General features: G+C 38.0%; 6 protein-coding genes, 1 long non-coding RNA gene and 1 pseudogene across 13 annotated transcripts; 4 read left to right on the top strand and 4 right to left on the bottom strand.

Annotated features, from left to right (window-relative positions):
• Positions 1-32: 32 nt before the first annotated feature.
• On the top strand, positions 33-527 carry LOC108827088 (CLAVATA3/ESR (CLE)-related protein 1-like; annotated as a pseudogene).
• A 2282-nt stretch (positions 528-2809) lies between these two features.
• LOC130499398 (uncharacterized) lies at positions 2810-4314 on the bottom strand. 2 transcript variants are annotated; one of them, XR_008938252.1, is made up of 3 exons: positions 4234-4314; positions 3845-4074; positions 2810-3278 (listed from the first exon to the last, which is right to left on the bottom strand). It is a non-coding gene; the product is annotated as an uncharacterized LOC130499398 (long non-coding RNA). The 2 variants fall into 2 exon arrangements; XR_008938251.1 differs by lacking the exon at positions 4234-4314 and having other exon boundaries at positions 3845-4224.
• Positions 4315-5401: 1087 nt separating this feature from the next.
• Positions 5402-6147, top strand: LOC108826613 (uncharacterized). Its single transcript, XM_018600002.2, has 2 exons — positions 5402-5562; positions 5685-6147. Exons 1-2 carry the CDS (start codon positions 5504-5506, stop codon positions 5956-5958), a joined length of 333 nt encoding a protein of 110 aa, XP_018455504.1. The 5' UTR covers positions 5402-5503; the 3' UTR covers positions 5959-6147.
• Positions 6148-6703: 556 nt separating this feature from the next.
• On the top strand, positions 6704-9298 carry LOC108827592 (ribulose bisphosphate carboxylase/oxygenase activase, chloroplastic). Of its 2 annotated transcripts, none has more exons than XM_056995080.1 (12): positions 6704-7177; positions 7286-7371; positions 7474-7483; positions 7572-7634; positions 7742-7855; positions 7955-8016; positions 8113-8167; positions 8256-8457; positions 8545-8651; positions 8728-8783; positions 8865-8957; positions 9041-9298. In XM_056995080.1, exons 1-12 carry the CDS (start codon positions 6847-6849, stop codon positions 9173-9175), a joined length of 1314 nt encoding a protein of 437 aa, XP_056851060.1. In that variant the 5' UTR covers positions 6704-6846; the 3' UTR covers positions 9176-9298. The 2 variants fall into 2 exon arrangements, with proteins under 2 accessions (XP_056851060.1, XP_018456534.1); XM_018601032.2 differs by having other exon boundaries at positions 6707-7177; positions 9068-9298.
• Positions 9150-12455, bottom strand: LOC108827590 (histone-lysine N-methyltransferase, H3 lysine-9 specific SUVH3). 5 transcript variants are annotated; one of them, XM_018601027.2, is made up of 4 exons: positions 12335-12455; positions 11755-11785; positions 9502-11582; positions 9150-9436 (listed from the first exon to the last, which is right to left on the bottom strand). In XM_018601027.2, the coding sequence occupies exon 3, from the start codon at positions 11569-11571 to the stop codon at positions 9514-9516; it is 2058 nt and encodes a 685-aa protein (XP_018456529.1). In that variant the 5' UTR covers positions 11572-11582; positions 11755-11785; positions 12335-12455; the 3' UTR covers positions 9150-9436; positions 9502-9513. The 5 variants fall into 5 exon arrangements, with proteins under 5 accessions (XP_018456529.1, XP_018456527.1, XP_018456528.1 ...); XM_018601025.2 differs by lacking the exon at positions 12335-12455 and adding an exon at positions 12222-12325; XM_018601026.2 differs by lacking the exon at positions 12335-12455 and adding an exon at positions 12222-12322 and having other exon boundaries at positions 11750-11785.
• Positions 12456-12673: 218 nt separating this feature from the next.
• On the bottom strand, positions 12674-14847 carry LOC108827591 (leucine-rich repeat receptor-like protein kinase PEPR1). Its single transcript, XM_018601031.2, has one exon. The coding sequence runs from the start codon at positions 14655-14657 to the stop codon at positions 12861-12863; it is 1797 nt and encodes a 598-aa protein (XP_018456533.1). The 5' UTR covers positions 14658-14847; the 3' UTR covers positions 12674-12860.
• Positions 14848-14984: 137 nt separating this feature from the next.
• Positions 14985-17386, bottom strand: LOC108827593 (protein LPA3). The gene is made up of 12 exons (XM_018601033.2): positions 17083-17386; positions 16965-16995; positions 16801-16893; positions 16649-16711; positions 16439-16550; positions 16250-16335; positions 16047-16105; positions 15865-15967; positions 15708-15768; positions 15483-15565; positions 15310-15390; positions 14985-15217 (listed from the first exon to the last, which is right to left on the bottom strand). Exons 1-12 carry the CDS (start codon positions 17319-17321, stop codon positions 15158-15160), a joined length of 1071 nt encoding a protein of 356 aa, XP_018456535.1. The 5' UTR covers positions 17322-17386; the 3' UTR covers positions 14985-15157.
• A 1225-nt stretch (positions 17387-18611) lies between these two features.
• On the top strand, positions 18612-22622 carry LOC108828679 (anoctamin-like protein At1g73020). Its single transcript, XM_018602432.2, has 15 exons — positions 18612-19163; positions 19416-19485; positions 19597-19712; positions 19825-19951; positions 20050-20150; positions 20260-20351; positions 20448-20552; positions 20640-20909; positions 20993-21125; positions 21193-21306; positions 21379-21446; positions 21531-21661; positions 21761-21843; positions 21921-22028; positions 22127-22622. The coding sequence occupies exons 1-15, from the start codon at positions 18990-18992 to the stop codon at positions 22415-22417; spliced, it is 1983 nt and encodes a 660-aa protein (XP_018457934.1). The 5' UTR covers positions 18612-18989; the 3' UTR covers positions 22418-22622.
• Positions 22623-24934: the final 2312 nt, after the last annotated feature.

Here is a 24934-nt window from a genome sequence, read left to right as displayed (position 1 = left end):
TCTCATTTCAGTGAGATTCATGAAGTGATCCCAGTGCCATTCTCTATATAAATGTCTCAAGCGTGTGATGAAAACATGCACACACCATATAGTATATACCATTTTACATTAAAACATATACACCCCTTCAATATCAGATAACACATGGCTAACATGAAAGTTTGGCTGTGTTTGTTCCTGATCTGCGTTTCATTGTCGTGTTCATCAGCATCTCGACCGCTGCAGCAGCGGGTTGCAAAAGCAGATGGAGTTAAACGAGGGCGTATGATGAGAGAAGCAGAGAAAGTGTTGTAAGCTAATATGGAAAAGCTGATGGAGAGAGGTTTCAGTGAGCCCATGAGACTTAGCCCTGGAGGTCCCGACCCTCGTCATCACTGATTACGAACTCTCGTAGATTTTAAATTTGCAGGGATGTAATTTTCTTTCTCATTGGAGAATCGGTTTAGAAGAAAACATATTGATCCGTTTTGTACGTTAGCTTTTGCTCGTGTAACCAAAATAAATTGATGCTTAAGTTCTGCTCGTCACACATTTTATGAGTTTTGCATGCTTTATGTACCCTACACATTCTTTCTATGTAGTAGTCTAGTGAAGAACGTTTACATATAAGTATTTATGACAAGAAAAGGTAAAGATAGTGTTTCTCAAAAAAAAAAGGTAAAGAAATGGTATGAAAAGTGAAGTTACATTAATTTATTTTATCCTGTATGGATTTTCTAATGGCTCGTGTAGATGTACGATTGAAAATTTATTCGAAAAGTATAAATATTGTTTATGGGGCTCTTTTCTCGTCACCATTAAAGCACATAGTACATATATTAAAAAGTGAGAGATAGTGATTGAAGTTGAAGAAAAAAAACTGAGGAAAAAGATAAGGTTTTAAGGAAATTAATCATTTTTAAGTTCAAAGTCAACGTCTCTAATCTAACCCTCCCTCAAACTTCAATTTAATACTATTTTAAGGGAACCAAATCCTTGTAATGCTCTCTACAGAACTTTTATTCAAAATTTCCAAATTTGTCTTACCAATACACAAAAAAAAGAAGAATGAAGGATTGTGAAATATTTCTGCATACTGGTAAACTTTGAGAAAGTAATACAATGTGAAGATAAACAGAACCGGCTTTGGTAAAATAATAAAATTGGTTAAACCGGATAAACCAATACAAAACGCTCATCCACAACCACATTCCCAACAATGCTTGGGTAATGTGGCGTCAAAACCGGTTCACCACACTGTATTGCCTCCCTCAATGGTGGTCAAATGAAGCCTTTGAGGTCTCAAGACTCTCAACGTTGGATAAGTTGCAACAGGAAAAAAACTCTCAACGTGGATTTACAAACACATATAAAGCGCTGTAGTAACTAAGCCTGGACATTTTAAGCATCGGTTTGAGTATAGGTAATTCGGATACATGACTAGAGAATCTATTTGGAGGAATGTCAAATTTATTACATTGATTGTACTATGTTTATTTCGTTAAATTGACATTTTTACAAAATATAATATATTTTTTTCAATAGGGAAACAAAAAAATATTATATCCTTATTTTATAAATATATAAATATAGATAACTAACTAAATAAATAAAAATAATATTTTTTTACAATTTTAGAATTCTATGTTTTCAAATTCAATTTTTTATTTCTTTTGAATTTTTTTCAAATTTTGTTTTTGAAAATCAAAAATTATTTTTGAAACTATTTTACAAATTTTTATTTTTAGTTTTTAGTATTTATTTATTTTTAAAATATTTAACTCCACTTTCCAAAAAAACTCCTCCTCGAATATACACTTTAGTCTAGATTAGTAATCATAAAAGTATAAACATCTATTTACCTCTTTAAAATAAAAGATAAATATGGTTAAGTTAAACATGAAAACTTATAAAGTGATAGATTAGCCAGTTTTCCATCCATTTACTACTTGATCTATTTTCAGTCTGGTTTTGTTTGGATAGTTTTAGGTTTTTTTGGTTGGATAGTAAATCTAAGAATCAAAAAATACTTGAAAAAAACGATTTTTTCCTAAGCCCTGTTCGTTTGGTTGCAGCTGGTTTCAGCGTCAGCGTCGGCGTCGGCGTCGGCGTCAGCGGCTGCGTCAAACTCGTTTATCTGATGTTCGTTTCATAGACGCTGACGCTGACGCCGACGCTGACGCCGACACTGATTGTTGTTCGTTTCGAAGACGCAGGAAATTGACGCAGCCGCATGACGCAGACGCATGATGCTGTTTTGGGTTGTTCGTTTGATTGACGCTGCGACTATTTTCATTTATTCATATTTTATTTTTAAAAAATTGTAAAATTGTATTTTAAATAAATAAAATGTAGTTTAAATATATTTACATCCATAAGAATATTATTTTCAATTGGTAATAAATTTTTGGTCAAATATAAAAATATAAAAATATTTGATGTCATAAATCATAAGCTAAATAAAAATAAAAATAATACATCAAAATATTTTATAATTATAATCAATCATATTAAAAAAATTATATTGAAGTAAATATGATAAAATTATATATTTTATTTTTATAAATATAAGATATTTATGTTTATATGACAGATATGTTAAACATTATGAGATTATATAAATAAAATAAAATATTTATGCTTAAAATATAATATAATGACAGAACGGTTTAATATTAGGAAACTATATAAATGTTAGTTGGTTGTTATGATGATATTTATGCTTAAAATAAAATATGCTTAGACCATCTCTACCATATTCACTTGTGATGTTTTCACACAAAGCTTAGATGATGTATTAAAATTGCTACAACATGGTCAACATAAGATATATTGTCAACATCATTTTAGTAAATATGAAACAAGAAGACAGAGCCTCACTTATCATAACAAAAGTAGAGAAACCGGAGAGAGGGGTTTGACTTCAAAGTTACTTTTCATATACAGACTAAGAAAATGTAAGAGAGCATTGATTAAAAAAAAAAAAAACGTAAGAGAGTGATGTACAAAAACGAGCTCTGGCTCAATCAAAATGAAAACTACTTCCAACGATCATGTTCATGTGACTGAAGCTATGATTCTTAGCCGAGCAGGCTCTTGACTCTGTTCTTAGCAAGTGCCTCCTCGTCCAGTTCCAAATCTTCGGGAACAGCACTTCCCCATGCGTCTATTTTCTTCTCTTCAACCTTCTTTGGGCTCTCTGTTCACCAAGACACCATTCATTGTTTTGTTAGCACAAGCATACAAACGACATTACAAAAAGATATGCAGAAATGTGTGTGAGCTTGAGACGAGAGAGCCTGCAAAAAACAAATGCAATGAGGTCAGTATTAGTACATGTCTGAAGAACAAACATAAACAAACGAGAACAAACAGAAATAAGCAAAGCCAAAGGCTGTGAAACGTATAAACATCAGACTGATTGGCTATAAGCAACCTTAACATAACCTCTAATGTGCAAAAATACTGCATCAGTCTAAACCTCAAACAGTTGCAGATACTCAACGAAACTATAGACCATAGTAATCACAAGAAACATATTAACATGAGTGAAAGATCAGAAACAATAAGCAAGCTTAACATGAGTGGAAGAACAAGGACATACAGACACATGATGCATGAGAGAAACCATTAAGCTCAAGAACATGATCATAAATACAGAACCAAACGCATGAACCTAGAGCAAAGACAACACAAGACAAAGCAATTAAAAAGTGAAAAGCTGAAACTGAAGCTACGATCCTATATTAAAACTGAAGCTGAAATTGAAGCTACTATGAACAGAGAACATAGATCATCTCGGCTACACTATCAGTATCAGTATACAAAACGATTACAACCAATGCTTTAGAACAGAGACAGATACCTCAAAGAGAGAGAGCTCGAGTGGTTTGCGTCGGAGAAGAGAGAGAGCTCGCGTCCGAGATCGAGAGAGAGAGTTCGGGAGATGGGTTTTCGTCGGGAGATCGAGAGAGAGAACTGCGCCGGAGAAGAGATAGAGAGCACTGCGTTTACGCCGGAGATCGAAAGAGGGAGCTGGGTTCGAGATCGAGAGAGAGTTGGAGAAGAAAGCTGTCTGCGTCAATGGAGGTGAGTCTGCGTCAATAGGTTTAGATATTTTTGTAATTAGGAAATCAAGTTAGGGGTAAAACGGTAAATAGGTAAAGTAGACGCAGAAAAAATGACGCGGCCGCTGGTTTTTTCGGCGTCTTGACGCTGGACGCTGCATCTAGACGCAGACGCCGACGCCGGTACCTGCGTCGATGAAACGAACAAGCTTTGTGCGAAAATCATTGCCGCAGACGCAGACGCCGGACCTGCGGCAACCAAACGAACATCACTATAGTAGAAACCAGAGAGCAGTGTTTTTAAAACCGGACCGGCGAGCGAACCGGAAATATTTTGGGTCACGGGTCATTGTGGTTCGACCTGGTTCGACCGGGGTCGATTAGATTAAACTGAATTTATTATTTTATAAATATTATATTTTTTTTTTCAAAAAATAGTCATAATGTTTAGAAAACTTTCAAAAATAACAAATTGAAATGTGATAAAAAAAAAAAATTAATAGTTCAAATCTAAAGTCAATAGGAAAAAAAACATTTAAAGTTTATTCTCTAAATCTTTGTCCTTCTAAATCTTCATCACCTATAAAAATTATATACACATTAGTTACAAAACTCTATTTTGGTTGCAATTTGTGACAAACAAAATAGTATATATGTTAAAAAGGGAGAAAAAATAATTATTTTATTAACAAAATTTTGATTTTTATACGAACCAGGGTTTCGTCGGTTCGTTGGGTCACTCGGTTCCCGGGTTTTTAGCGGTTCAACATGGGTTTTTAACCGGTTCAACTTTAGTTGGGTTTTGACATTAAACCAACCCGGATAGGTGTCCGGTTCACGGTTGAACCCGGTCCGACCGCCGGTCCGGTCCGGGTTTAACAACACTGCCAGAGAGCTCTTTAGACTCTATTTCAGGCCAATACATGGGCTATAGATGAGCTCTTTAGACTCTATTTCAAGCCAATACATGGGCTATAGATGAGCTTCTTATCTTAAATTTGATACATGTGATCCTAATGTGTTTTAGCCCATCATAACAACTTCTTATTGTTGGTAAAAAGCCCATCATAACTTAAGTTCTCAAAGTGGGTCAGGAATCACGCGGCAAGAGACCAAAATTATACGCTGTGTATGCATATACGTATGTGTATAAATGACTCTAAAATAACTGATCCAAAACTAGAAGAAGTGGATCATCCCACGTGGAGGAGATGACCAAAGAGAGGCATGGGTCTGACGATAATATACGTTGGGAACTGTGATTATGGATTATCTCACTCTATGTCGTCCCACTCCCTCCCCTTTATTTTATTTTTATGTTTGTTAAAATTCCATTCACATTTGATGATTAGGTGTGTAGTATATATAGATGCAACTCTTTCAACACACAAAATATATTGTATATCTACAAGTATATTCGATTACACATTATTGCAAGAGAGATCATAGAGATTGACATGGCGACTACAACCTTCTCGTCTCGTGGTGTACAAACGATGAACACCATGTTGGTCAAGTAAGTCTTAACCTACTTTTGCATGCCATACTGATAATGCAGATCATATGCTTGATTATAAAAAAATGTGATTGTTTTGTGTTATATAGCTTTATACTAATTATTACACATGCAACATATAGGCCGATGCTTAGAAAATCGATCCACAAGAAGAGCGCATCTCATGACATAGTGAGGGAGACGGTGAAGACGGATGGGGCCGGCTGCGCAGGAGAGGAGATGAAGTCCACGAGAGGTTTCTCCGTAGCCGGAGATATGTCATCATCAGCGAGTAGTTGGGTCCCACATGAAGGCACGGGGATATACTATCCAAAAGGACAGGAGAAGGTGCTGCAAGATGTGCCTCCTCCTCCAGCTGGCAGCCAAGTGGACGAGCTCGTTAATTGGTTCTCTTGATAAAAAAAAATGATCACACTCGACCTCTTGTGTCAATCTCGATCTCATGATCTCAAAAATTGTTCTCTCTGTAAGTCTAATTATTGTTGTAAGGGAAAAAATACTTTACTTTTCTGTATTGCCGTATGGTGTGTATTAGACATCTTGCGTGTGTAATAATTATAAGTGAATATATGTATTGTCATGTAATGAGTAATAATGATAGTAGTAGATAAATGAAATGGGTGCTACGAATGCATGTAGCCAGTAATCTTTATGCATGTTAGATCGTTTAAGCCGAGGTCCAGCTATGTAATTTAAGCCTGTGATCTCCAGAATTCTACATAGATAATCCAAAATTTTAACCATTGGTTTCATTGAATTGTTTACTACAATATAACCTATTTAAATTAATATTCGATAAATTAATATACACTAAATTTTTTTATAAATTAATATAATTTTATAGTTTCAAATTGAATTTTTGGTTTAATTAGTATATCGATAAATTAATAATCTCTATAAATTAATAAAAAAATTATAGTTTTGGTGTAGTCCTGACAGTTGCGGTTTGTTTTAGTGTCACGTCTTATCCAAATGAAATTTATTTTCACCATTACAAACTGCAAGTTGTATAAAAAAAGAGAAGATTGAATGTGGTTACGTGGGACCAAAGCTAGTCTTAATTTGTTATTCAAGACTTCAAGAACCACACATTAGTACATTACTAATAGACAAGAAACAAAGATGTCTTTTTTTTTTTATAATTGGCCCTTCTTCTTCTTCTTCAAAAATCCTATCTTGAGTTGAAAAGAAAATTACAAAAAAAAAAAAAACAATTTCGTTTTTTTTCTTCTCAAAGGTGGAAGGAAGCTTTATTCATGTTGTGATCTGAAGGGGTTTTAATTAATGGCGCTTGCAAACATATCTTTACGTTTCAAGTTTCCACCACTACAGTCTTCTTCTCCCTCTTCCACATTCAACAACACTTCAATCTCCCTTAGAAAACCTTCCTCCATCTCTTGCTCCAAGGGCGGAGATGACGGCGGCAAAGGAGCTGTCGACGGCGGCGCAAAGCCTCGGAAGCTATCGGAGCAGTCATCGTGGGAAGTAAAAGATTCAGAAGGGAAAGACTATCTCTACAGGCTTGGCGCAGAGTCAGATAACGTGAACATAGCCGTGGGAGCAAGAGCCGGCATGATCGATGACGTGTTCATCGGAGACTTTCTTGGCAAAGATTGTTAAGTTCTCTCTCTCTCTCTTTTTTTATTCTTTCTTCATGTTGGTTCTGATTGATAGAGTTATTAACAGAGTTTTGTAGTTCTGTTTTTACTTTTTTTTTTTGCAGCTGATATTGTGTTTGATTACCGTCAGAAGGCAACAAGGTCCTTTGAACATCTTCAAGGAGATTACTACATTGCTCCAACATTCATGGTAAACTTGTGCTGTTCCCTATATATCTGCAACTGAACTGATGAGAGCCAATGAGTTTTGTTTAAGTTGCTTATGTCTTTTGTTTTTCTTTTCTGTGGACAGGATAAAGTTGGTAAGTTAGAACTGAGCTAAAAGCCTTGGTAAAGATTATAGATTTGGAACTTTCAAGATGATCTTTGCTTCAATCTTTCTTTCTGCAGCTGTTCACATTGTGAAGAACTACCTTGCTAGTTCTCTAAATATAAAAATCCCTTTGATCTTAGGTAATGTGAATGCTCCTACTGGTTCTCTGTTTAGATTCAATGATTGAAACTTTGTTACCATCTCTTGAATATTGTGTTGTTGTTTTTTTTTTAATTGGCTGACTTAGGTATCTGGGGAGGTAAAGGACAAGGGAAAACGTTTCAGACCGAACTTATATTCAAAACCATGGGAGTTGAACCTGTTATAATGTCTGCAGGAGAGCTGGAGTCTGATAGAGCTGGTGATTTTCTCCAACTCTGATATAAAGATTTACTTACTGGGTTCTATGTAGTAAAAGCACTAGCTAACAACCTGCTTATCTTTGTAAAATTTTTGAAAGGGGAACCGGGAAAACTCATACGTGACCGCTATAGAACAGCTTCACAAGTCATTCAGAATCAAGTAAGAAATTGTTCTTATCATTCCAGTCTTGTTACAACCTATTTTATCTATACAAAATTGGCATGAATTTTGATGATGATGACTTGTAAAATGCAGGGGAAGATGAGTGTTCTCATGATCAATGATATTGATGCTGGCCTTGGTAGATTTGGTAAATAGCCAGTCCCATATAACTTAAAAGCTATGGTACACCCCTGAGTTGATCTTAACTGAGTCTCTTGCTCTCTGTTCATGTTCAGGGGAAACACAAATGACAGTGAACAACCAGATAGTTGTCGGCACTCTGATGAATCTTGCGGATAATCCTACAAGGGTGAGTATCGGACAAGACTGGAGAGAAGCTGACACTGTAAACAGAGTTCCTCTCATTGTCACAGGGAACGATTTCTCCAAGCTCTATGCTCCACTGATCCGTGAAGGAAGAATGGAGAAGTTCTACTGGTAAAAAAAAATGATCCTGCAACTACCGAATCTTTCTTGATTCTGACAAAAATGCTCAAGTGTTTGGTGTTTTCTTTAAAAAAACAGGCAGCCAACTCGTGAAGACATAGTTAACATTGTTAGCAGAATGTACGAGAAAGATGGGATATCACGGAAAGAAGTTGTAAGCATTGTTGATAAGTTTCCAAATCAAGGTAACTCTATTTCTATGTGGAATACAAAGCTGCAGAGTGAAGCTTCCTTACATTACTCCTCCATTATTTGTCGCAGCACTTGACTTCTATGGAGCACTGAGGTCACGTACATATGATAGATCTATCCTCAAGGTAACTTAACTTCAAGCCATGGCAGATAACAACACCTCTGCTGAGGAAAATGACTTTAATCTCTTTGTTGTTGTAAAACAGTGGGTAGATGAAGTTGGAGGAATAGAGGCTCTAGAGAAAACTCTTCTCAGGCGTAAAAAGACCCAAGAGATTCCTAAATTCATTCCCCCTGAGGTAAACCATCATTTACATGCTTCACAGTGATCATCCCTCTCTTTTACAAAAAACTTGGTTCCACTTGAGAGATCATATGAAAGGTTTTGTTTCATAATGGTTGTGAACAGCAAACAATGGAGGCGTTGCTGGAATCAGGTTACTCTCTCATTAATGAACAACAACTTATCAACGAAACAAAGCTTTCCAAGGAGTACATGAAGAACATTGACGATTAATAATACCCTACCAAACATACATTCATGATTTTTTCTTTCTTTCTTAAGGTCTACTGATAAGTTGTCAGACAAAGCTTAAAAAGCATAACTCAATCACTCTATAGAGTTTATTTTCTTACCAAACCCATGAGCATGGCCAGTTGTGGTGCTGATACAAATACATTTAGTACATTACATGTGTATGCATTGCCCACAGAACATGCAAATGCATACACAGTCTTCAAAGCAGCCTTTGCCACACACGTTGACAGATCTTCTGCCCTGTAACAACAGAAATGATTTCAGACAGATTGTGTCAGAGGTACAAAGAAAAAAAGAGTGTTTACATTTTAACAAGACTATCCGAATGAGCCACGGCATTTCACAGAACCACATAAGCATTCCCTCTTTCCATGTAAAAGGCGGCTCACATCTCTGGTCTCGGACGTAAGGGAGGAAACTCCATAGTCATAAGTCAACTCAGCCATCGGTGGAATGTGACGTATGGCAAAGAAAGCAATGTGGACAACCGATTCACCGTTTCCTTCACAAACAACTGGCTGCCACAGAACGTTAGGGGAGCAGCTATGGTTCATGAACCGAGCTACGTTTCCAAAACTCTTGGCATTGATCAGAAGTGGTGATGGGAGATTGAACTCCTCCGGGGTTTCATCTGAAGGGTCTTCATCTACCAATGCAGGCTCGTAGTTCCACTTAAACGAGTTATTATAAACACGTGACGCGTCGAAAACAAACTCATCATCTTCTTGGTCCATTCTAAGGTCGCCTCTCTCTATGACCTCGCCAGCGTATTCACATATGAAAGAGCCAGCTCGGATGGGATCCCAAGAACGTAAACCCCAACCAAGATTGGCTGTCTTGAACACTTCCAGGCGGAACTTCAGCCCCGTCTGAATCACTTTGTTTTTGCAAGTGGCGTGACATGGACAGGTTGTGCCACATTCATATACCATTGGCCTCCGAGAAACAAGCATCACACCGTTAAGGTAAGGTAGGTCACCGCCGTTCTTTCTGATGCAAGAGCAGTCAAGATTCCCCGGTGCACATGAGCCATGACAGGAGCAACCACTTGTGGGCTGCTGAGTTCGTTTAGAGTGTTTGAGAGTGGATATGTAAGTAAAATAAGAAGGTCCCTTCTCATCATCCACGTCATTCACAAGCGAGACAGGTTTGCTTTCAACACCTGAAGTGAGATCCGGAAGGATAAGACCTGTTCTCGCAGTCAAACCTTCCTTCCACTTATGAACACCTTTCCAGACGCCAAACCCAGGTGGCTGACCAGGTACTCTCACAAGTTTATACTTAAAAGTGTTGCAACCAGACTTCCCTTTCTCCACCCATGACTCTGAGATTGAATAAACTCCATCATATATATAGATCCTCCCTGTTTTACTACCTGGATCCTCTTCCCCTCTTATCACTCTCACTCCACTCCCTTTCCTCAAGCTTCTCTCTAACGCCAGGTTACCCCTCTCAAGCTTCTGATCAGACGCTTGTCCGTTCTTGTCTGCATTCCCTCCTTGTCCACTATAGATCAAAGACTCAGGATCCTGCGCTTCACCGTCATAACGTCCAGACGAAACAATACTAGTAGCTAACGGCTCCTCCTCATCTGCACCACCCACCTTACTTGTTGTTATATAGTCAATCCCAGCCATGGTCTGCATGTGAAGACCAACTAAACACATCTCTATCCTCGAGAAGAAGATATCTCCAACCTCGATTCCAGGAACAGTCCCAACTCTCTTCTTCATGTTTGTCCTCACTCCATTGCTCATCAAAACACCAGCTGCTTTCGAGGTCACGGTCTTTCCACACTCTACTTGGATTAACCGCCTCCTAACAGCGTCGAAACGCATCAGCACGCTGCTCACTAAGTCACCGTTTCCATCTTCTCGCTCCGCTGCACTGATCCCGCTGTCAAAATCTCTTTTCACTACCTGAACAGCCAAACTAGGCTCTCTGAGCACAGTCCTGTCCTTTTTCTTCGCGTTACTAGCTCCCTTAGGACGACCAGCTCCTCTCTTAGTCCCACTCGAGTTACTAGGGCCGTTTGATACAGCAGCAGCTCCCTTAGGACGACCAACTCCTCTTTTAGTCCCACTTGAGCTACTAGGGCCGTTTGATACTACTACTGTAGGTGCTCTATATGATTGAAGAGGTGTAACAAGCGCAGGAAGAGGCGTGTCTTGGGTTTGGTTGAGATCTGGAGTATCTTGCGTTGGTTGCTGCTGTGCTCCAAATGGGCCAAAAGGTGGACAACCAACAAAGGGTGGACCTTGGTTACCATTTTGAAAAACAGGTTTCAAAGTTCGCAGAGGCTTTACATCTAGCACTATTGCCTTGTCATAATAGTTAGGATTTGGAACGGTATTGATCCCTGGAACTCCTTCCATTTGCTAAACTCCTGTTAAAGTAGAAAGAAAAAAATGGGATTAAAGCATTAACAAAAGCTTAGATTATCATGAGAAGTATGAGACTGCAAGAGTTTTCTCCCACAAACCTATTCCAAAGCTGAAAAGTAAGATCAATATCACAACGTTTACTGTATTATAGCCCTTCTCAAAAACACACCTTACCTTTGTGGGTTATTCTCTGCTTCTGAGGTTACTGAAAGCAGAAAAAGAAAGTTATAAGGAAATGCAAAAGCATTCAGTTTCTATTTAAATGTCCTAACAATCAATACCCAAAATGCAAACTCTGCCCCTCACCCCAAAAATGCAAGCTTTGGTATCAGAATGTAATACGTAAAGAAAGAACTTTTTAACAAAACCTAAAATGCATTAATAGTTTATTATTCACACTTTTTTAATTATCCCGACCCAACATGTATGTACAAATCCAACATCACCAGATCTTTCGTACAAAACGTACAAATAAGTAAAAAGTCTTCCTTTTTTGTACATAGCTGCAACAAATAAACCGAAATCTAAAGGAGCCTAAACATACTAAAAACGAAACTTTATTACAGTGGAACATTTCATTTATGGTTTCATTTTCCAGATTCCAACTTAAAACGAAAACAAGGAATTAGATTGTCACCGACCTCACGAAGATGAGAACGGAGGGTGATGATCCTAAATTCCTAATGAAAGAGATGAGACGAATTTTGACGGTAGAGAGAGAGTGAAAAAAAAAACACAAATTGACAAACTTTACTTTAAAGCATTTTCGGATTTGACCATTTTACTCGGATGTGATGAGCAGAAGACGTTGGTGTTACAGAGACAATAGTCCGTTAGATTCGCGTTTGCGTCATCTCTACCGTCCAGGGCCTTGTAAAAGAAGCTAGCCTATCATCTCGAGATTCTCGACGAGTCTATTTAGATAACAGGCCTTGGTAACTGGGCCTTCGTCCGGCCCATATTTGCATTATAGGCCGAGTTACACATTGCTTCTTGTTAACCATAGTGTTCAATAACTTGCCGTCCGTTTCTGTAAGATTGACGTTGTTCATACACTACCATAACCAAATATCTTCATGTCCCAAAGATTTTTTACGATCCCATCTTTGTTATAAAATATAATGTCAAATACTTCGGATATAGTGCCATTCGATAATGTAACTGCAGTCATTTTTATTATAAATTTTCATAAATGTAGTAAAACACTAAAACATATGGAAGACAAACATTACAAGTTTATTAGAGCCGCGGTCGGGGGGAACGATGACCAAACTGGTTTTCTAAGAGCCGCGGTCGGGCGGAACAAATCCTGAAAACCGGTTTCCAGAGAGAATCAGAGTGGTCAACTCTTTCCAGTTACCAAACTTTGGAGGAACCAAACCGGTTAATAAGTTAACCCCAAGGTTCAAGTATCTAAGCTTCTGTAGATTCCCAAGTACTGGAGGAATAGCACCCATGAGCTTGTTTCGTGACAGATTGATGGTATTGAGCTTCCTACAGCTTCCGAGGCCACGAGGGATTGGTCCTTCGAATTTGTTGCTATTGACATCCAGAAACGAAAGATCTTGGTTCTGAGAAAACTCAGGAAGAGGACCGGAAAGATTGTTGTCTCTAAGGATGAGTCTGCTTAGAGACTTGCACTGACCAATAGATGCTGGTATGTTACCGTGAAGCTGGTTTGATCCCAAGTTAAACACTGTCAACTTATTTCCATGGCAGAGATTTGGAGGAATCTCTCCCGTGAGATTGTTACCAATGAAGTCCAGAATCTCTAAGTTGCTGTTCAGACCTAAACCTGGTGGTATTACTCCACTGAAGCTGTTGTTGAAGATGGTAACGATCCTTAGATTCTTGAGCTTGGTCATTTCCACAGGGAGAGTTCCTGTGAGACTGTTTTTATAAACTAGCAACTGAGTGAGACTCTGGATCTTCCATATCTCAATAGGAATCTCACCGGAAAACTGGTTCTCGAATAGCTCCAGGCTTTCTAGCTTCTGTAGCTTACCTAATGCGCTTGGTAGCTGACCTCCGAGCTGGTTATTGTTGAGCTTCAACGTGCTCAAGCTGCTGCAGTCTCCGATCTCCGCCGGGATGCTTTCGGAGAGACGATTCTCGGAAAGGTTGAGAACCGTGAGATTCTTCAACATACCCAATGATGAAGGGATTGTACCTGACAAGTTGCATTTTATAATGACCAAGGCGTCAAGGCTACTGCAGTTGCCCAGTTCAGGAGGGACACCGCCTTCGAATTGATTGTATGAGAAGTCTAGAGTCACCAGCTTCCTGCATTTAGTTGAACCAAACCGAACTGTTCCACTGAGGCTGTTGTTAGCAACAAACAGGTCAGTGAGACTCTCCAGAAGATTGAGACTTGCAGGCAATGAACCAACCAACTTGTTATTGTGCAAGTACAGGATCTCCAGTTTCCTGCAGTTACCAATTGACTCTGGGATTGTACCGGAGAACTGATTGTCGAACAAACGCAGCTCCAGAATCTCCTTAGCCTCGCCAACATTTTGAGGGATAGAACCGGTCAGGTTGTTATGCTCAACATGCAGATAATTCAAGGCCGGAATTTGAAACAAGGATTTAGGCAATTCACCGGTTAGGGAGTTGCTGTAAAGATACAAATCAGCCAAGCTCTTCAAGCTACCTAGAGTATCTGGGATCTTACCAGAGAACCTGTTCTCAGACACATCAATATACACGAGTGAACTACAGTTACCTAGACTGGAAGGTATCATCCCCGAGAGATTGTTTGAACTCACATCCAAAATCTCTAAGCTTTTGATCTGTCCAACCTCAGGACCCAACTGGCCTGAAACCCCTGCGCCAGTCAAGTTGAGAGAGGTTACCTTCTTGGAATCATCACAGGTGATACCAAACCAGTTACATGGAGTGGATTCAGAAGAATTTGTCTTCCATGTCGAGGTTAATTCTGGCGGCACTTTGTCCAAATGCTTCCGAAGAGAGAGGAGAGATAACCCATCTGAATTTAGACAGGAGATAGACACTATACGGGTCGAAACAACGAGACAGAAAAGCAAAAGAGTTTCGAACAACACGAGATTCTTCATCTTAGACTTTAAGAACAAGAAACATGCCCAGTATCATCAACCAGTATTGAAATACAAAGCTCTCACCAAAATGGAGGGCGAGAAGATAATGAAAAGAGGACTAAAAGATAGAACTTGATAGATTGGTATTTACTAATATTACAAGATTTGATTAATGCCATTATTAGAAGAAAATCAGAAACGCTTGAACTGCATTTATTACAGCTTTTCAATGAAGATACGTTATTCAGCAGAGGAAAGAAATCATCGTTGTGCATTAAATTACGGAAAGAATGGTAAGTATATATATTCTTACCTAAATTTTAGATATCTTATCTCCTTATATAGTTTCTCTGTAATTTCCTCTGAGTATTATTCAAAGGGTATTAGACTGAATAAAACATTTTCAAACTATTGTTTATCATTCTCATCAATGTTGCACATATACAGGTGTAAATATCGCAATCTTGGGAGATTTTGTGAAACTTACTAAAGGTGTGAATCCATGACTTGGCCACAGTTTAGCTACGCCAATTAGATGATAACTCAAGATCCACATCTTCTTCCCACCAAGTTGCTGCCTGCGACACCATCAGTTTCAAACCAGTTTAAGATAACTCTGTTTTACATTCAAGAAACACAAAACACACAATCTAGACTAATGTGCAAAAACCTTGTAGCCCCTGCGCAGAAACTCAAGTGAGCTCCCTTTCTCTTCTTGTAGTCCTAGAACCTGTAAAAGCTCTTCCTTCGTCTGTGTGCATCCACATCCATCAGAGCTTGTTACTTCTTTTTTTTCAGAGGTTGGGTTAAAAATGACTAAACACAAAAGATTAATGCACTTACTTCACCCAGGGTGAAACGAGTGGGGCTTTCTGCAACACATGCAAATGAACCATCAGATTGCTTAAGCATCACCTGCCACGGCCCTGCATTATTATTTTTATATCAGACATGGATAGACAGTTAAGGTGACTGGTATTGACAATGGTTCCGCATATTTGATAGACACAGAGACATGTACCGGAGCCATATACATTTATTCCCGGGAGAGAATACTATAGTATTTACCAGGATATTGCCGAAAAAGTGCTCCGTTGTAGTTCAACACATATGGTGCCACTGCCACTGTCTTAGCCAAGCAAACACAAACAACTATTATGCTGTTTGACTTGTGCAAGAAGTCAAAAAGATCCCTTGAGACATTATCATCCTAACTGGCAAGTACCTTTGAATACTCTCTGATACGGATATAAAAGACGGGAACAAACTGAGAAAGAAACCGGTAGTGCAGATCTTTAGGGGGAAAGCCAAGTAGCCCTAGGTCAGCACTGCACTAAAGTTCAGTTGTTACCAGAAATGAGGAAACCGAGATATATTGAGTTACACAAAGTGAGGTCTAGGAAATACCGTAAGGTATCTAGCTCAAGATTAAAGAGAAGAGCCGGGGTTGAGGTGGCAAAGTTTTCCTGCAAGTATACACCAAAAACTTACAGACTGCGATTGAATAAGAAGGCACAAACGAAAAAAAAAAATCACAAATACTGTAGCTAGTAGACGTATCTAGACCAAATTGGAAGTTAAGATAAGAAGGGATAGAAGGAATCAAATACCACAAACTGCTCTATAACAGAGAGTTCTTTAGTGCTGCAATTGATAAACATATAAAGGGTCGGTGGCTCCTTGGGCTCCCAACTACCTGTGGGAACACATAATCCTCATGAGCAAAAAAAACTGCAATAAACCATCTGTTTACATAATAAAAAAAAAACTTCTCAATGAAAGAAGTGTAGTAGCTATACCTTCGTTTTCATCTTCAAAATCAAAGTCCAAGGTACTCCTTATAGCCCTGAAGAAATTGGTGACAGAAGTGCCAGGTATATCGTCTAGCGAACGTATACTTATACCATCAATCTGATGAGAGCACAAAATAAATCAAGCCAGAGTTGTTAACAATCAAGTGTTCGATATCTCAAACAATGCAAGCAAAAAGGAAGCTACATTGCTATTACCGAATCAAACGCGGCTTTGAAGAGTTGGGAAGCTCTGCGTTTCTCAGGCTTATCAGGAAAAACCTGAAGCAAGATTGATGTAAACACACATAAGTCAGAAGAAGAAGCAAAACAAAAAAGTAAGACTAATGAAGTAAAGAGATAGATATTACAATGCAAGCTCTAGTCTCTACTTTCTCCTGAAGCTTCCGGACAACAGACAAGGCGAGTTGTATGTTGGCATCAATGAAATCGTCTGAAGAACCCTACACAATAATTACACAAAATACGCTAAAAACGAAGCTAGAGCACGAACATTGATAACATAGAAACAAACCTTGTATGAAGAAATGCTACTGGGCAAAGGCCTGCACAAGAGCAAAATGCACTATTATAAGAAACGAGCTAATGGACACGAAATTGAACAGTTCAGATTACGTAATGATAATAATTACGGGAAATCGATTTCTAAACGAGATTTGGATTCCTGGAGGGCGAAGGCGAGAGAGTTCGCGGCGTCAGAGACTAGAACCTCGTACGACTTTGGTTTATAAACGGAGACGCCTCTCCTAGGGTCGGAGTCGGGAGATGTAGATGAGAGTGCGCCGCCGCTTTTCGCGGTGGCTCCGCATCTGATTCTTCTCGCTAGAATCGAGGGCGAAGAGAAGAGCGCCGGTAACATCGCCATCGCCATTTTTTGCTCTCTCTCTCTCTCTCTGTGGTTTAACTGTTAAGGTGTCAGTGATGATGAGTCTAATCCGCACAACTTCATGACACGTGGGTACATTTTGTTATCTTTCATAACCGGATTGAACCGGATTTTAATTAACGATCGTCGACCGTCATACGATACGACGACGTTTATAATTTTTAGGCGCTTGAAACGGAACGGCCGTGAAATTTATGCGTAATTAAAATCAGACTTGGCCGGTTTAATCTGAACCGCGGTTAGTGATTCTAGGTTGTGTTCGGTTTAACACTTCATCCATTATTTCAGCTAGGGCTGGGCAAATAAACCGAACCCGAAAATCCGAACTGAATCCGATCCGATAAAAATAAATCCGAACCGATCCGAACCCGACATAAATACCGAATGGATCTTGTTTTTTGGTATTTCGGGTTATGGGTATTATCCGAACCAAACCCGAATTTAAATGGATATCCGATAGAACCCGAAACATTCAAAACCCTAGAAAGGTCTTATACCAAATATGATCTCAATTCCTAATATGTGTTCAAAATACATTAAGATATATTGAACATCTAAAATATTTATGTATTACATAAATGTTGGTGGTTCTATTATATGAAGGTTGATGGTTAAAGGTGGTTGTTAAATTTGAAATATTTAGATTTAGATTTTGTTTTCATTAAATAATGTTTCTTATTTCATGAGGTCGTGGTTTTCATTTTATGATTTTATTTATTTTGTTTTTTTATCAATAAATATGTTATCCTTTCGTTTAATTTTAAATGATCATGGTTGATGTTCATTTCTTAATTTTAAATCGATTTTACTTATGTTTTAGTTACAAAGAGGTACAAATTAGGTATTTGAAACCAAAATAAACCAATTTTACTTAGGTTTTGGTTACAAAATAGGTACAAATCAGATATTTATAAACCGAAAAACCGATTGGGACCCGAACCCGAAAGTACATTGGGTTGTACCGGTTCTTTGAAGATTTACTAACCCCGACCCGAACCCGATAGAACCCGAACCGGTACCGAACCGAACTTTCAAATAATCCGAATGGGGCTGATTTTGATAAATCCGAAAAAACCGAAACCCGATTGGATAAAACCGAAACCCGATTGGGACCCCGAATGCCCATGCCTAATTTCAGCCACACGCGCTGAGAAAAAAAGGAGAAGGCACACGTGTCAAGAATCACTCAGCACCGTCCGATGTGTCGCGCATCATCAGCGTGCCAACTCAGAAGGAGCTTCATTTGGAATGTTGCATGACTCTTATCAAATTCAATCCGAATTTTCAGACCAGACCAAAGCCTTGTCTTTTCCCATTTCCAGATACGTTTTTTTTTCTTTTTGAAATCAAGAAGCCGAGCCAAACCCCACCGTAGGGGCAACGAGAGACGTGCATTAAAGTTAAATCTGAATTATTTTTTGTATCCTTAGTGTTTCGAGTTAACCCTTGATCCCCTTTTACGGTTCCAGAAACAGGAAAATTAGAAAAATTAATTAAAAGTGAGAGAGAAAAAAAAAGGAGGAAGCTTTGGTGGATACACTCATTAAGGCATGTGAGGATCAGATCTTGAGGAGAAAGGTAGGAACTTTCAGCTACTAGGCGAAGAATCTCGAAGAAAGTCATCGTCTTTCTTGTGTGATTCGGGTTTGGGCAATGAGTGGGAGCAATGGGGAGGAGCGAGTCGTTCACGAGGTTGCAATTGTGGTTCCTAAGAGGGTACGAGAGGAAGAAGAGGAAGGAGACTGTGTTGAGGTTTTGGTGAGTGAGCTGAAGAAGAGAGGGATGGCTGTTGACAGAGTCGTTGGTCTCGCTGATGAGTTTCTTAAGGTCGGTTTTTTTTCTTTCAATTAGTTACTTGGTAGTATCTCAATTCGTCCTCTTTTCAGACAGAAGTACTGGTCTGGAAGTTGAGGAGTGTCCTGGAAGAGAGAATTTTTTTTTGCAGAGAACAACAAGTTTGTTTGATATCGTTTTTAGTTGCGTGTAGGATACAACAACTTGATGATGACTTATCTAGCTGTACTTCTGTGGAATACTTTTTTTTTTATTAACGTTTGAGCTAAAACTACAACAATTCAGGTAGCTGCTCCTTTGGAGACCTTGGGGAGTGCAGCAGCTGAGCTTCATATACGTAAACCTACTCGTCTTGGTATATTTTCACTGCTTCCTTGTACTTCTAATAGCTTAAATTGATTTATAAACATCTGTTAAGTAGCAGGGCAGCATCACAGATCTTATTCCTCTCGTTTCTATTTTTCAGGAATTGATTTGCCCTTTGAGATGCAAGGGTCTGAGGCTTTCTTCCGGCAACCTGATGGGTCACTCTTCAGCTGGTTTGAACGTTTCCACTGCTATCAACATCTTCTCTACGGAATTGTAAAGCTCTCTGTCTCTCCAACTTGTTATTATTTATTGTAAACCTACTCGTCTCAGTTCATAGCGTTCTTGCTTCACTACACATCAAATTAACTCTTCAAAAAATACACAGGTTAACAGTGATGGTTACGACGTTACACTGAAACTTGACGACAGAGAGTTCTGTTGGGCAGCAGGAGAATCATTAGTTAGAAGGTTGGAATCAGAAGGCGTCATCAAACAAATGTTTCCTCTTCATGGTTAGCTAGTTTAATACATCTTGGTTTTTACTTATTCTAGACTCAAGAATGGTTTAAATACCCACAAAAATAACATATATTTTTTTTTATTCTGGTAGATGAATTCAAGAGGAAGGAACTTCTCCAAACTTGGGCATTAAATTGGTGGAACTTCACAAACCAGCCTATTGATCAGATATACTCTTACTTCGGCGCAAAGGTAGACACATAAATAACTACTCTAAACGTACTAGTTACTACTACTATACATGCTCCAGCACAAAGTTTTTTTATTTTATGGAAACTCATTAAATAGAAAAATCACACAGATTGGAGTATACTTTTCCTTCTTGGGAATGTATACGCGCTGGTTACTATTTCCCGCCTTACTAGGAATCATAGTGCAGATGATTGATTTTGGGTAAGTTCTCAATTCTGTTACAAGCTCTTAAAGAAAACACTAATAGCCAAGCCTTCATGCCATCATGCCTTGTTTTGCAATTTTGTCATTGGTCAGGTCCTTGCAGTTTCTTGTTCTCCCAAGTTTCTTTGTCAGCACAATACTCTGGGCTGCCTTGTTTCTTCAGTTCTGGAAACGTAAAAACGCTGCTCTGCTAGCTAGGTAGGGGCTGCTTCTTCCCCTACACTATCCAAAGATTTCAGTTTTTTTTTTAAGTGTATTTTTACCAATTGGTTCCTGTTTCCATAGATGGCAGATAAATTATTTAGTTGGTCCAAGTCAAGGATATAGATTTATCGGAATGGAATGGAGCTGCCTTCCCTTTCCAAAGGAGCTTATAAAGAATCTCGGAAACGAGAAGTTCAAAGAGAAGGAAGCTTATCAAAGATACGAGTGGTTTGCTTACCGCAAGAGGTTTAGGAATGATGTTCTCGTTATCATGACCATTATCTGCCTCCAGCTTCCGTTTGAGCTGGCCTATGCTCACATCTACGAGATCCTCACATCCGAGACAATCAAGTCAGAGAGCAGCTTTACTTACTGATTGTTGTGTTTAGCAGTTTTGTACAGAACCATGACAGTTTTTCTATTTATGGTTTCAGGTTTCTGTTGACAGCTGTCTACCTTCTAATCATTCAGTACCTCACTCGGTTGGGAGGCAAAGTATCTGTCAAGCTGATAAATCGAGAGATCAACGAGAGTGTGGAATATAGAGCTAACAGCTTGATTTACAAAGTAAGTTGCATCATTTTTTTTTTACTGAGTTTTCAATCTTCCTCCTCTCTAACCTTTGCCACTGCAGGTGTTTGGGCTCTACTTCATGCAGACATACATTGGGATCTTCTACCATGTGCTTCTACACCGAAACTTCATGACACTTCGACAAGTGTTGATCCAAAGGCTGATCATCTCACAGGTAAGACAAACAAAAAAAACATTAGAAACTCTCCTTTTGAAAGTCATTTACATATGTTTGAGCTTTCTGCAGGTTTTCTGGACTTTGATGGATGGTTCTTTGCCTTACCTTAAGTACAGCTACAGAAAGTTTAGAGCTAGGTAAAGCTCTTTATTTCTATTCATACAAGTTAGTTAGAATTCTTGAGCGTTTGTAAAAAAAAAACTGGCTTCTTCTTGTTCCAGGAAGAAGAAGAAAAGTGAAGGTGGACCATCAACAGGAAAGATACTAATAGCATCAAGAGTTGAGAAGGAATATTTCAAGCCTACATACTCAGCAAGCATCGGTGTAGAACTTGAAGATGGACTTTTTGATGGTAATTTAACTTTATGAACACTCAATGATCTTTTTTTCTTTGGTGATTGATTATATATAAAATCTCTGATATGTGAGTTTTGTCATTTTGCTTTTGTAGATTTCTTGGAGCTAGCTTTGCAATTTGGAATGATCATGATGTTTGCTTGTGCCTTCCCTCTTGCTTTTACCCTTGCCGCAGTGGTAAGAGTTTTAACATTTTTCTCAGTTTTCATCTTTAGCTTCTGGACTTTTAACATAAAACATGATGTACTACACAGAGCAACGTAATGGAGATGAGAACAAATGCTTTGAAGCTATTGGTTACACTGCGAAGACCTCTTCCTCGTGCTGCTGCAACAATTGGAGCTTGGTTAAACATATGGCAGGTGACTTGGATACCATGAAAAAAAAAAAGATTCTTACATATTATAATGTTTTTACTCCACATCTCTTCTGCACTAAATGATTTTTTTTTTATCTTCAGTTTCTAGTGGTAATGTCCATATGCACAAACTCAGCGCTCTTGGTGTGCTTATACGACCAAGAAGGAAAATGGAAGATCGAGCCAGGGCTGGCTGCAATTCTCATCATGGAGCACATACTCTTGCTTCTCAAATTTGGACTCTCTCGTCTTGTCCCTGAAGAGCCTGCTTGGGTTAGAGCCAATCGTATGAAGAATGTGACACAAGCGCAGGACATGTACTGTAAACAGCTCTTGAGAAGCATTTCTGGTGAATTTTCCTCCATGGCAAAAACTCAACAAGACCCGGAGTAATCTTTGTCATGGAAATATAGAAAGAATCATAGTAAAATACCAAAAGGCTTTTTTGTGTGTGTGTAAACAGTTAGATCTTTTGCATCCTTTTTGTCCATAAAATATTATATGTTATCTTGAAGTCTTGTATAGACAGATTTATCTCCTATTTTTGTCTGTAATAGGTTTTAACTATGAGGAAATCAGTTTGACAATTATGTTATAATCATGGGCTGAATTCTAGAGAAGAACACAGCCATAATTTTTTCAATGTTTATGTTTCTTATCATCAATCTAACTAATGTGTTAACATATGTGTAATCCATGAATGGTTGCTCACTTGCAGTAGTATAATACTAATATGAAATTTTCTCATGTATGATTAACTCTTGTAAAGATTGAATTATTAGAACAATTATATTCTCTTTTGGGTCAAAGATATGATTTATTTCTTTTCATTTAAAGATGATTTTTCTGTTATTGTCAATTTCTTCTTTTGTTGGATTAGTGGGAAATCTTTTTTTGAGTGGCAAGGTTTAGACATATTTTTCGCCTAATCAGAGTATCAAATGCGTCTCTGACTGTGGTTTCAACGGTTGTGTTTATGACGCTATAGATTACACTTCCTTTCATATAAAGCAACATATCATGCATATAGAACGTCTTTAAAATATCATATCGTATGTTTTTTGTTTGAAATAATTGCCATCAAAATTCAAAAATGCCACAAAAGTTTATACAAGTTCATTTTTGTGTAGGAAGAGTCATTTGTTCACTATATTTATGGTAACATAAAGATTTTTTGAACAGTACAAAGATTTTTTGAAAAGTATAACCAGAAAGTTATAAATCCCACCAAATAATGATTTGCTTTCTTTAATCAAATTTGTGGAAATAGTAACCAACAGGAAAACATATGAAAGAGACGCAAACTGGTCCAAAGGGTTTTGAGAAAGTAATGATATTAACAAATGAAGGTAAAGCGACAACAGAGAAAAAAAGATGCAATAATTAATATGGGCACTGATTGTTTTTTCGTCCCGTTTATGTGTTGAAGACACAAGGTCGTGGCCTATGCATGCAGTCGGTTTCTCAAATGTGTATAAAACGACGACCAACTACATAAAGTATATGACTGTATATATATAATCAAAGTAGATTCCATTCACTGTATACTAGTTGTCGTTATAATTTTTATTTTATTTTTTTACTCTTTTTCAATTTTCTGATGCAGTTTTTTTGTAAAATTTTCAGTTCCATTACAACTATTTTTAACTTATTGAATGTTATAACTCAAATTCAAAAATATGCCCAACCGTAATGTCGTTCATCTCTAGAGGAGTAGCCACCTCGAATGTCGTGTACGTAAAATGTAACTAGTATTTAATTATTATTATTATTATTAGACCTAGCTAGATTATTGGACTGCACGATCTATGGGAGCTTTATCAGCTTTGTTAAGTGGGATTCAGGTTTTTAATGGGACACGCGTGACATGTCACGCAACACGGAAAAGGACGAATCTTATTATTAACACTTTTCTTTGACTGTTTTGATTATTGGACAACGAAATAATTTATTATTAATATTGTAATTCCATTAGTTTTTAATTGAGATCTCATTGAAATCTGTAGGTGACGTATATTCCTACGAACTACCGCACATGATGCTTACGAACCCAGCACATGATGCTAATCGCACTAAAATGAGAATAGCGATCAGATTTCAGAATTTTTCATCCTTTCCCATAATTATCAACGGACACAAGGAGTTTCACGAGTTTGCAGGGATGCTGATTCGCGCGGATACGTTAGTGTTGCTAGGTTACGGAATAAGTGTGTATGTGGAGATGCTGATCTCATGTGAACTCATGCAAAGGAGTCTTCGACGTGGAAATCATCGCAAGACGGCACATTTCACAATTCACATATCAAGCAAGACAGAGTAAAATCTACTTATTCGATGAATTTTGTGCTTACACTATCCGTTGTGTCTACCGGCAACGTTAATTACTGAACATTTTTGTCGAGACAGTGCGGTTGAGTGATAAGTAGATGGGCTAACACACTGACACATTTCATGTTTGATCCTCTAGATGCCGGAAATAAGTTATTTTTTATTTTTTTGCTAAAAGATTAATAAGTTACTAGATTCTGACCCGTCCTTAAAAGGGTGGGTATATTTTTTGTTTTAATTTTAATTATCATATTTGTGTGTGTTGGTTATATTTGTGAATAAGTCTTAATCAAAATACATTTTATTGAATAATTGCAATTTAAAATTGATCTGGTATACGTTCGGTTAGGACTGGGTTGCGGGTTAAACCTGGTTCGCTGACCCGTCAACCTGCGGATTTCAATTTCTTTTGGTCAAAAAGTCTGACCCGCATAATCCGCAAAAAATAATTTTGTATTTGCTCCGCTTAATTTTGCGGTTATCGGGAGATTATATTTTTTTGACCCGCCTTAAAAGGGCGGATATATTTTTTGTTTTATATCTTCTTAGAAATTTAATTTTTATATTTTTGTTCTTAAGTCA

The sequence above is a fragment of the Raphanus sativus genome, chromosome 9 (assembly GCF_000801105.2).
Source record: "Raphanus sativus cultivar WK10039 chromosome 9, ASM80110v3, whole genome shotgun sequence".
Lineage (NCBI taxonomy): Eukaryota > Viridiplantae > Streptophyta > Magnoliopsida > Brassicales > Brassicaceae > Raphanus > Raphanus sativus.
This window is presented reverse-complemented; position numbering and strand designations above follow the sequence as displayed.

Excerpts from the sequence above, each read along its gene's own strand:
- LOC108826613 (XM_018600002.2), top strand. The coding sequence starts at position 5,504 with ATGGCGACTACAACCTTCTCGTCTCGTGGTGTACAAACGATGAACACC. Across the intron at positions 5,563-5,684 it reads ATGAACACCATGTTGGTCAA|GCCGATGCTTAGAAAATCGA; the intron begins GTAAGTCTTAAC and ends TGCAACATATAG.
- LOC108827592 (XM_056995080.1), top strand. The coding sequence starts at position 6,847 with ATGGCGCTTGCAAACATATCTTTACGTTTCAAGTTTCCACCACTACAG. Across the intron at positions 8,168-8,255 it reads TGCTGGCCTTGGTAGATTTG|GGGAAACACAAATGACAGTG; the intron begins GTAAATAGCCAG and ends GTTCATGTTCAG. Across the intron at positions 8,652-8,727 it reads TGATAAGTTTCCAAATCAAG|CACTTGACTTCTATGGAGCA; the intron begins GTAACTCTATTT and ends TATTTGTCGCAG.
- LOC108827590 (XM_018601027.2), bottom strand. The coding sequence starts at position 11,571 with ATGGAAGGAGTTCCAGGGATCAATACCGTTCCAAATCCTAACTATTAT.
- LOC108827591 (XM_018601031.2), bottom strand. The coding sequence starts at position 14,657 with ATGAAGAATCTCGTGTTGTTCGAAACTCTTTTGCTTTTCTGTCTCGTT.
- LOC108827593 (XM_018601033.2), bottom strand. The coding sequence starts at position 17,321 with ATGGCGATGGCGATGTTACCGGCGCTCTTCTCTTCGCCCTCGATTCTA. Across the intron at positions 16,894-16,964 it reads GTAGCATTTCTTCATACAAG|GGTTCTTCAGACGATTTCAT; the intron begins GTTTGTTTCTAT and ends ATTATTGTGTAG. Across the intron at positions 16,712-16,800 it reads TAGAGACTAGAGCTTGCATT|GTTTTTCCTGATAAGCCTGA; the intron begins GTAATATCTATC and ends ATCTTGCTTCAG.
- LOC108828679 (XM_018602432.2), top strand. The coding sequence starts at position 18,990 with ATGAGTGGGAGCAATGGGGAGGAGCGAGTCGTTCACGAGGTTGCAATT. Across the intron at positions 19,486-19,596 it reads ACGTAAACCTACTCGTCTTG|GAATTGATTTGCCCTTTGAG; the intron begins GTATATTTTCAC and ends TCTATTTTTCAG. Across the intron at positions 19,713-19,824 it reads AACATCTTCTCTACGGAATT|GTTAACAGTGATGGTTACGA; the intron begins GTAAAGCTCTCT and ends AAAAATACACAG.